This window comes from Heloderma suspectum, chromosome 2 (genome assembly GCF_057233095.1).
Source record: "Heloderma suspectum isolate Gila_16-S chromosome 2, 16-S_ref, whole genome shotgun sequence".
Lineage (NCBI taxonomy): Eukaryota > Metazoa > Chordata > Lepidosauria > Squamata > Helodermatidae > Heloderma > Heloderma suspectum.
In genome coordinates, this window is record NC_139459.1 from 50,599,097 (window position 1) to 50,610,591 (window position 11,495).

Genomic DNA, 11,495 nt, shown 5'->3' on the forward strand with positions numbered 1-11,495 from the left:
AAACTAAGATAACTTAAATTGCTTGTTCGTACCTACTGGATACCAGATCATTGCTGTTTTTTAGGAAAAATATGTCCACAACTGCCAAGTGTTGGCATTGTGGTATGGATTTTACATCACATTTTACATATGATGTGGGCATGTCCTGTGGTGGCTCCATTTTGGATGGAGGTATTTCTACAACTGCTTTGGGATTTTATTATATTAAGGAGCACATAAGTATGACTAAAAAATAAATAAATAATATATATATATTAATTTGGTATTAGAAAAATTGCTGAAAGTTACTGACGTTCATGTTATTTTCTTAGCATGCGGGAACGGGGAGAATTAAATTTCCCCTACCTGTGCAGTGGGATTGCACTGCCTCCCCCTGCTGATCAGCTGGGCGGGGGAGGGGGGAGACAAACAATGTAAATCATACTCCCAACTGCTGAGGTAACAGGACATGCAGGGACGACTCCCCTTGGGTGCCGTTTCCTAGCACTTCCCCCGATTGTGCTGGGAAACAGGGTGCACAAGGAGAGCCATCTCCACGTGCTGTTCTCCCTAGCACAACTGTGGCAGTGTATAGGGGGGAATTGCGAGGGGCACCTGAGAGATAGAGCACCTGCACAAGGCTGCACAGGAGACCTCTACGGGCTGAATGTGGCCTGCAGGCTGCCCACCGCTGCAGTAGGGGAAGCAATCCCAGTTTACAGACTCCCCTACCACCACTAAGAGGGAATAATATGTTTCCCCATAGCGCTCTCATCAGCATTCATATGGGAGAGATCCAATTAAACACATCACTCTTTGAATCAGAAACCAATTAATGTTTTTAGCTCTATTTAATCCCAAACACTACATAACATTTACTGCTCTTGCTTTACTGCCTGTTAAGTTGAATAAACTATTTAAACACTGCAGCTAGCAGTTTCACTACTCCAATAAAAACTAGGTATTTCTTTTAAAATGAGCTAATGCAAAGTAAATTGAGCACAATATTTTTCTTTAAACATTCACTATGTTAAAAAATGTTGTCAACTTATATTTCATTTTAAATATCAAAATGCACAAGGTGCCCAAGTACCTTGCCTAAAGTCTCCCCAGACCCCCTAGAAGGATATATTAATGAGATGGCATAAATGTAAACATTTACAAATGCACTCTTGCTTATCCTGCTATCCTGGATGTTCCCAAGTTGTTGACACTCAAGATGTTAGATAACAGGAATTCTGTTTATGTAAGATTACATTGACATAAACAAGCGTATTTGAATACTTGTATATTAGAATGTCCTTTATACCGTAACGACTCCAATATTTCACCCTGTTTTCATTGGGAATTGTGCCACCCTCTTATGGGCAACAGATCAATACTAATGTGTTTGGGTGAGCAGGATCATTTAAATCACTTTTTGGAAGATTACAGATAGAATCACAAAAAAAAGGTAAAAGTAACAGATGATGGCACCGCTGAGCTAAAGAAATGGGAAAAACAATTTATAATACAGTCTCAATATAATTTAAAACTCAGTTATCTTCTACCAAACGTAGAGACAGTCCTAGTTGAAAAAAGCCTCACCTCACAAGTATTGTAGTCCTCAGAATCCAGCAGGCTACAAAGCTTTGGTAGGAGTTCAGGCCAATTCTGCAATTCGCCTTTTGAGGCAATGGTTGTAATCAGGATACCTTAGATTGTTGGAAAGAATTTTGTAAAAGGTAATGAAGTTACTAACCCTGAGTCACTGTGATGTATGTTTCTGTTGTACAAGCATAACAAATAAATTAAACTAGAAGAGAAGGAGGAAAAAAGATGGTTCAATTTTCCTCTTTCGGTCCCTGGATGTTATATAGATTTTACCTTTTATATAGAAAATATATATAAAAAGGGGGATTGATTCTTGAAACTGAGAATACCAAGTTAATTGCCAAGGAATTTCCTTACTCCCAGGTCCACTATTTTCCAAACCTGGAAGAATAAGTGAGTGATGAAAGCAATTTTCCAAGGCACCATGTTCTTTAATACTGTGCAAGTAGATGGCAGTTCTATCCCCACTGCTAGAAGAGGCACTATGGGGAAGGGGGAAGATATCTGGAATGGTTGGCAGGAGCTACACATGCAGCTCTTCTGTTGTCTAGTGCACGGGTGGGCAATCTGCAGCACTCCAGAAGTTGTTGGACTCCAGTTCCCAGAAGTTCTGAACACTGACCACGCTGGCAGGGGCTAACCGAGTCTAACAATATCTGGAGGGCCCAAGGGTGCCCTCCCCTGGTCTAGCAACAGGGCACTGATCTTAAAATTGACCAAATTAAAGCTGGCTTTTGGATCTGTGTTGTACCAAACCTAGGTTCAGACCCTGGAACTGCTATCCCCTGCTAAGCTATTCATCTTTGGAACAATTATCAATCTGCTGCCAAATGAAAGATCTTGGAAATGCCTTCAAAGCACAGGAAATTTAAAAGCACAGGAAAGCAAAGCCCACTATTTTAGACTAAAGACATTTAAAAGAAAAAAATGACATTTAACTACACCATAAAATATACAACCACTTACATTTTGATGAGTTAACATGAATTAGGGGAACATAAGTAGGTAACATATCAAACAAACCACATGACACAGAATACTTTTCTTGTGCTGACGACTTCATGGAAATAACCTCCAATATTGTAACCCAAAACTAATGCTGAGATCCTATGTACATTTATTTGGGAGTAAGAGATTTACTTCTGATTGAACATACTTGGGATCAAGGTACAAGATGCCCACATTCTGGATGGCCACATCAAAGTAGTGGTCAACAGGATCGACCTACTAGTATAAATAGCTTCTCTTAGGACGCAAGCCTATGGCTCCTACACGGCAGCTAGACGGCCATAGGATTGGTCAGTTCCCGGAGAATCATCTCCCCACCCCCTTCCCCGTCACCTCGTAGACAGTGCAGATCATTCCCACTCCACACTCATAAGAGCAGCGCCAAGTGGGGCAAGAGGCCATTCCCAGGGGCGCGGCAGGGAGTGTGGAAGTACCGGTATGATGGTTCCTATGTGTCGTCTAGCCTCCTCACCCCACGCTCCGATGTCCCGCATCTAGACAGCCCAAACCAGCCATCTAGCCATGAATGCTGGGCAGCTGGAGTGCAGAGGAGACAATCCCCTCTGCGCTCCTCCCGCCATGTGTTGGATAGGCGGTCACCTCCGAGTTCGGAGGTGACCACCTATTCCCATAGGATTGCTCCCTCCAACTGTCTTATTTATGGAACACTAATTCATATCATCCTTCTTTAATATTGTAGTTTATAGATGTAGCTAAGAAAACACTTCCATTTGCAAAATGTGCCTGTGACAAAGGAATTATGCTCCCCTTGTCCTCTCCAGCAGAACCAATTATGCTTATCTCCATACTTGACTCTACATATTGTTTTTAGAATGTTACCCTCCAAAAGTCTGACACTGGTCATTTGTCAACATTAGGGAGAGGTGTGGAAGAAACTGAGCTGTGGAGAACCCAGCTGTCCAGCATAAACCATTTAAACATTACAGACATTAGCCAACTATACATTCACTGAATCTAATAGATTTTAAAGTAATTGCTTCCTTGAAGTAACAAGCCAAAATAACACCATCACACCCCTGTTTCCAATGACCATCTTTTCTTTGTAAAGACTTGTAAGAAGCAATTATTTTCTGTTTACCAGTGCCAACATATAGCATACTGCTGCTTTCAACAATAGTAGGGCCAGAAAAAATATATATTATAGTCAGCTGAAGTTTACAACCCATTTCAATATTTATTCAGAAAGATAACACTTTTTACAAAAAGGGTGTTTGTTTTTTAAGCAATGGGCGATAAAAGGGAGTGTGGCACTGGGGAGGCCTCAGAAGCGTTGATCCTAGCAGTCCTTGCTGTCCCTGACTACAGAGATGACGGCGGGCAGAAGAAATGTCGTTCTGGTAGGCCAACTCCCAGCAAAGCTCAGGAGCGGCAAATCAACCCTAATCTGCCTTGGCAGGTTCTCTCCTCTCCAGGAAGGACATAAAAGATTGTTTCAGTTTTGGCCCTGCCTTTGCAGTCTGCTCCACTCTTCCACTGACCAAGGAAGAACTTATTTTAAACATAGGTCTTGGCAAGAAGCATTGGTTAAAACAAAACATCTAAAGGGGAAAAATATCAACTATGTCATTTTCTGTGATGATATGAACAGAGGGCTTGGAAAGCATTATTAAATTTATGTTTGAATGTATCAATTGGCATAATACAGATCATAGTAACCTGATGTGCATTACGATATTTAATATGTTGACATAGTTGAACCTCTCAAATCAACTTTGAGCAAACTCAAAGCAATCTTTAAAAAACGCCTTAGAATAGCACACTCAAAAAATTTCTAGTCATTCAGCACAACATGGGAAAAGTAATAAAAAAAAACAGGATTTCAGATACTTCTAGATATCCACAACTCACCTACAGTGGCTCTGATTAGTGGGGAGGAGTCTCCAATATTGTTTAAGCATTCGCTTTTAATGAAGTCAGTTACTCCATTAGGAAAATTGTGAAAGTGGGCTTTCACATTATTCTTCAAAATGAGACCACTCAATGACCGCGTTGGTTCATCTGTAACAAGAGCATTTTTTAAAAAGACAGTTAGGCTGCAATCCTAGACTCACGCATCTGGGAGCAAATCACATTGAATTCAACAAGGCTTGCTTCCAAGTAAGTAGGACTGCACTGTTAAACAAATTAATTTCTTTTTAGAATATTTTAGTAAAATAATAAATTGTTAAGACTATACAGGAGCTTTAAACACCAACATTTCATATGGCAGAAACATATCAGGACCATTTGTTAAAATTAAAAAGCCTATCAAAAAGTCCAATAACTTGATAGGAAGGCAGCCATTACATACAAGTAAAGATTTTAAGTTGTGATTCTGATCTTACATTATGACCCGGTTCACACTTGTGATCCTTATGCTACACTATGACCCAGTTTGTGAGTGGGAGTGAGCAAGTGTGCTGGCTCCCAACTGCTTGCAAATCGGATCTATATGTCCAACACTCTCTTGCTTTGAAACACAATTTGTTATGGGATACACAAACACTCTTGTGGCAGCATTCACACTGCCAAAAATATACCTTCAGTTTATTCTCTACTTCATACCTCTCAATAAAGAATTGAGGTAACGGTGCCAGTAACATCTTGAAAGCAATGCCTCACACTACCCACAGTTTCTTCAAACGTAAGTATTCTAAACTTTAGAGCTGTGGCAAGTTATCTTCCCAGCATCTTAAGAGCCTGGGATCTTCACTTGAGCTTTATCCAAATTCCCAGGGCTTTTACACCAGGGCAAAAGACATCCTAAAATCTTGTTACATTGATAAGCCTCTAATATTGAAGAGAACTGCCACATAATTTCCTCCCCAACAAATCAAAAATCCTTGAGGCCAATGGGATTTAATTTTTTTTTTTACTACATTGAAATCAGTTTGAAAGAGAAAATTTAGTTTTCTTTGCATAAGAATAGAAAGCAGCCACCTTACATTAAGGTTCAGTTATAAAGGATAATATAAATCACAATACCGTTGATGGTTCATCTTTTTTTTTTCTTTTTTACTAAAATGTTTGATACAAAGCTGCTGAAGCAAATCCTAAAATATAGTTAAAATTCTTTATTGGGGAGTTTTGATAGAGGACACTTTTGCCTCTTGCTCCCTGCTAAATGATTCTGTGAACTAGGCTAGACTCTGAAATTCTTAGAATGTACCCCGCTGCTGATTCATTAATATATGAGCTCAAAGGTTTTAAAATATAGACTTCTGTTGGGAAATGTTCAAAGTCTGAACAACCAGTCTCAGGCTGTGACCCTACACTCACTTACTTGGGAGTAAGCCCCCACTCAACTCAGTGGCACTTACTTCTGAATAGACATAGGTAGGATTGCACTATTAGAGGTATACAAATAGAAGGACAAAACCCAAACTATAGGTATACGCCTTGCACACAGACCACATCCTACTGTCATATGAATCATTACTTTTTTGATTGTCCAAATGCCACATTTAGTTAGAATTCAGGGTCTTGTATAATTTCGCAAGAAATGCATTATTATGGATCAAATCCCTGGTCTTTAGAAGTCCTCAGAAAGGAGCCATGCATCAAAACCAGGATTTTTTTTAAAGGAAGCGGAGCATGGTGCATCCTGTGCTATGGCACTGTTAAACTGCAGTGAGCTGGACTACTAAGGGGGCATAAAATATTTAAACAATTGGCAGTACTGACTTGTACACAGGAAGAACTAAAACAGCACTATATGGAAGGTAGCAGAACCACAGCATTCCTTTGTATACCCTTTTAAGCGGAGGTCACTGCTTCTTCTCACCGCAGTTAAGAGGGTGGTATGTACAAAGTTTACCATCACCTTTCTATAAATGTTTAGTAAAAAAAACAACAACTTTGACCTAAAACAAATGTTGCCTCTCCATAAGATATTGTAGCCATGACAGACTATGCTAGTTTTACAGGTATGAACACATTTGCTTTTTTCTTAAAGAAGACTCCTGGAACTGTCTACCTATATATTGCTCAACACACACACTGTCCTATCCAAAACACATTTTGTTGTTGTTGTTCAGAAGCTAATTCCATTTATTTCAAAGTAATTGTTCTTGGGATCACAACATAAGGGAAACAATTATATATAATCCAGTCTGATGGAAAAATCTAACTACAAGGTATCAGTGAATAAAGAACCCAGAAACCCAAAGAGCACCTGCCTATTTGATTTAGTTCTGCAAGTACTTAGTAAAGTGGTATAGAACTCGTAACTCACCTTCAGATTTTAGCTTTGTAAGAACAAAGATCAGGTAGTTGTTGAAGTCTGGATACTGATTAAGTTGTTCCAGTTTCTGAAGTACAGCATTCTGTTAAAGACAATTTCATGTACGAGGGGAACTACAAATTCTTATTACACACTGTAAGAACTGGCTAACATTAGTTTTTAAGAAGATCAAAGCTGCTGAAGTCTAAAACATCTAACTACCCAAATGTAACTAGGACCACAAACACTATACAACAAGGTATTCCAGCACATCTCACACAGACTTGTTATTAGCCAGTCAACTGGTTGCCAATGATTAGTGGTATTTGCCTCTGACAACCATGACTGGAAAAACTAGAAATATAGCCCAACACCATGTGGGATCCATGCATGATTCTGTCTCCCCTTTTGCCTTGAATAACCATTCAGGAAACACTGTTCTGTAGTCCTGTGCTGGGTACACGTGCACGCAGTCCATTCATCTCTCCTGTTCAGTGAGGGTTGGCATAGACAGGGACCATCCAGATCCAAAGCAATGTTGCTCTGCTGGACTCACCCAGCCTCAATCCTTAACTTTCAAAGGCTTGCCTAGATTTTTGCCATCTTTGAAAGTAATTACTGAAAATTGCTCACAGACTGATTCTCACAGCTGTCTGCTGGCGCAAACTCTGGTAAGACTCAAGGGGCTTATTCTTGTGTCAAGCTTGAAAAACCAGGGCAAAGATTTCATTTGACCTAAATATACCTGTTAAAACTTCAGAGCATTCTCCTACTTAATTGTCTTGCAGCCTGATCTTATCGACATCTACTCAGAAAGAGGTCTTTCTTGGGAACATGCTTAGAATTTCATATTTAGGCTACAATGAAAGATTGCACTATCAGAGCCACACTAACATCACTGAGGCTGTGCCACTGTCTAGAATTGCAGTCCAAATCTGAAACAGATTAGTTGGGACCTTTTATGCATAGAGAGACTCAGATAAAATATGCCAATAAAATGCCTTTCCTAGCACTAAAGCTGCACTTACATGGGAGCAATTCCTACTGAATTCAGGGGGGCTTATTTCAAGGCAGATATGCATAAGACTCTGCTGTCAGTAATTAAAATATTATTCATACGTATACAAATGTATGTATGAAAACAACAGAAAACACTGTGATGCTAATTCAAGAGTGTTTTGTATTTTCTTCTATTGTACTTGCAGTGGTCTCATTTTGTTTTTCTGTACTTTGCCACTTTTAGATATAAAATACTGAAGATATCATATGAATCTGCATTAGCAACAGTTATTTGACATTCTAGTAAGGCATCATACCAAATTACTTTCCCTTGTTATAAAATCTGACCATCTTGTATGCTGCTCTATCAAAATCAGGAAATTCGCTTTCTACAGGCTGATAGGGAGCAGACAAAACATAGCTAATTCAAGAAAGTATGCTGCAGATAGCAAGGTGCAGCTTCCTCATTATCAGCAGCAGGGAACTCATAGTTCTCTAACCAGAAAGGAAAGTAGCCCAGCGATCAGAAGAATGCAAGACAATTCCTGTGAAGTCTTGAGATGCAGTTGTTTTCAGCAGGAAAAAGAAAATCTTGAACATCACTTCTGAACATAGGCTGCTACCTGGGCCTTCCCTATACCCAATTAATAATCAAAAGGGCGGAGGGACACAGCCAATATTCCAGCCATTTTGCCGTGCTTTGCCCAAGGTATATGATTCTCCCTATTCCCTATATGGGGGTATATTTTTGGAATTGGGGATAGTACGCCACATAACAAAGGAGAAGGATCAGCACATAATATGCTTTAAGCCATTTCTGTAACGTAGCTAAGGTTCAAATACTAGATTAAGATCCTGGTAGGGCCCCTATAAGACTCCAGATATGCAGGGAATGCCTGATCTTTTCACTACTACATCAATGGTTCTCAATGCATAACAACCTCAGTAGAGAAGTCTAGACATCGGCCAAGATCACGCTCCTCTGTGATTCTTTCCCAGGATGAATGTCACAGTGACCTGATCAGGAAAGTGGTAATTTAGTCCCAATCCCATTTGCTCAGTTAAAAAACAAAAAACAGGCCTGCAGCCCATTCTATGCTGATTAAAAGCTGACAGAAAAAAAATACCTGTTTTGTGCCTGAGGAGCATTAAGAGTGGACAGTTTTCTGCAATTACGGAGGCTCAGAATTAGTTGCTTATTTCTGAAAATAGCCTGGGGGTTCATGGGGGGGGGGAATATGGCAAGGTGGCAGACCACAATGTACCATGCAAAAAGCTAAAGCTGCCCATCATAGCAACGTTTTTGGTATAAGCTTACACATTTATTTAGTATTTTTCCAACAGTACCCCATGTTCAGAGTGTAATTTCACTTTAAACTACTACTTTAGGACGTAAAGTTATTCACATGGTATTTACACTTACTAGGGATGAAACATATGCATATTGGAAAATGAAAATCTTAACAAACCACCCCGATGAACCAATTAATTATTATTTTTTAATAATTAAAAGTCATCTTGCTTTAAAAAAAATGTCAAGTGATTGTAAGTGTAGTAAAAGAGGCATTTTATGTCTGTGAGTAGGTGTATGTTCTTTAGTTATATACAACCTTGTGGGTCATATCCAGAACTTGTTTTTCCCTGGAATACAGAACAATTACTTTGGCTCCTAACAGTATAACTATACATCCACAAGCACTCTTTTGTGGATGTATAGTTTATTGTATACTGAAATATCAACACACTTTTACCGTAATATCAACACACATGTAAGAACAGCATGCCTGCAAAAAACGACAGACAGGCACCTTTGACTGGACTAGCATTCACATTATTGCATGGTTTGTGATTATTTCCTATACGGTCAATCCTTTCATCAGCTCTCTAGTGAGTCCACAAGAGACAATGGGTTACTTCATAATGCACCAAAAGGAAAACGGAGTACAGATTTGTACGTTTCAAATCTGTTTTTCCTCTCCTGAAGGTGACCTTTACCCTTCTATCTACAATAGCGAATTGATATACACATAATCTGCCCCTTTACCTACAAAATTATAGGCCAAAAAAAGCTCGTTACTTCACCAGGCATTATCACCCACACCTACGATAGGGTGGCCCAATAGGCAAGTGTCCACGGATACAAAGGGCTGATTCTAGCAGGCTATCAAAAAGAATCATTGGCGAGGAGAACCGGGGGCCCGCCGGGATAACGGAAAGGAAAGTGGTAGATCCCGCCGCTCCTACAGGCTGGGCTGTGACACAGGCCCCACCGGGGCGGGCGAAAGCGGGGGAAGCTCCCGGGAAGCAACCGACACCGAAGCTGCCAAGCCTTTAAAAAGAAAACGCGGGGCTCGGCGCCAGGCTCGCAACAGGTGCGGGGCTGGCCTGGGGGAGGCGCGCCGCCGCCGCCGCCCACAGCCTCCCATCGCGGTTCAAAGCCCGCGCCACGGCAGGGCGGAGGCTGGGCCTAAAACGCCCCCGCGGCCTCCGCTGGCTCGCCACCCGGCCGCCTTAGGGAAGCGGCCCAACGGCGTTGCCGCCGCCCCAAGAGCGCCGCACCCGCCGAAATCCAGCCCTCCTTCCCGGAACAACGCGCTGCCCTCAGCCCCTCTCTCTCGCTCCCGGGAGGCCTCGGGGGCAGCGCGGCAATCCAGCCCCAGCCGCTGGGCCCTGCCGTGTCCCCCGCTCGGCGCCGGGCCAGCCGGCCTGCCTTCGCTCCCCCCCTTAGGAGGATACTTGTTGCACGGCCCTCTGCGTGGTGGTGTCCGGGGACTGCGACTCCTTGAGCAGCTGCAGGATCTGCTGGAGCCCCTGCTCGTCGGGCTTCCACTCGTACTCCATCTTGGCGCTCTGCGAAGACAACAGGCGGAGGCGGCCGCCGTTAGCAGCAGCGGCGGCGGCGGCGGCGGAGGAGGAGGCGACGGAGGAGGCGGCGGCGGTTGTGACGCTAGGCCCGAGCGGGGCGGGCAGCCCGGTCCGGCCCACTCCTCTCCCCCACACGGAGGCGCCGCCGCTGCTGCCGCCGCCGCACCCTCGCTCCTGCCGAGCCACACGGAGCCGCTGCTCGCGAGTCTCAGCCCCGGCCGCCCGCCGCCGACTATGTGCTGCGCGGAGCCGACTGAGTCACGGAGGAGAATTTGCAATCTGGCTCGGAGTGGCCAGCCGCCCGCGTCCCCCTGGGTCCTAGAGCCTTCTGGCCCACGCTGGATTGCTCCGCCCGCCCCCCGGCTGCTACCGTCGCCGCCACAGTCACAAGCACCCTGCCTCGCGGCACGCAGCCCGGCGACGCGAGCAGCGAACGCGCAGGGGCGGCCACGGCACGCAGGCGCCCGGAGAGCGCGTCCGCTTAACTCACAAGCATCGAGGGAGGCCTCCTCCCTGCCGAAACACCGACCACCCCCGGCTCGGCCTCGGCTACGTCATAGAGCGTAGGTGGGAACGCGAGCAGAGAGAGGGTCGCATCCAGTGTAAGTCCTACGTAGAGTAGACCCACTGAAATGAATAGTGGTTAACGCCCAGTCATTTCAGTTGGTCTGCTCTACGTAGGACTAACGCTGGATACTATCTGGTGGACTGCAGAGGGGTGGCCTGTTGCAACAAAACCCACAGCGCGTCTTGTGACACCTTAAAAGACGCACGGTCGCAGCAAGTAGCTTGAGGCGACTTGAGCGACAGTCAAATGAAATATTTACTT

At 43.3% G+C, this 11,495-nt stretch overlaps 1 protein-coding gene across 5 annotated transcripts in view; it reads right to left on the reverse strand.

Annotated features, from left to right (window-relative positions):
- The window catches only part of TNPO1 (transportin 1), a 57,043-nt gene extending 45,847 nt beyond the window's left edge, over positions 1-11,196 (reverse strand). For 2 of the 5 annotated variants that reach the window (XR_014787628.1, XR_014787630.1), the window contains exons 1-4: positions 10,538-10,744; positions 6,815-6,890; positions 4,450-4,599; positions 1,567-1,673 (exon numbers count right to left, since the gene is read on the reverse strand). Coding sequence is in view for 2 of the 5 variants with exons in the window: in XM_084833496.1 (XP_084689622.1) it covers positions 1,567-1,673; positions 4,450-4,599; positions 6,815-6,890; positions 10,538-10,651; positions 11,157-11,162 (453 nt within the window). In the remaining 3 variants the exon portion in view is untranslated. The other 3 variants (XM_084833496.1, XR_014787629.1, XM_084833495.1) reach the window with 3 other exon arrangements.
- Positions 11,197-11,495: the final 299 nt, after the last annotated feature.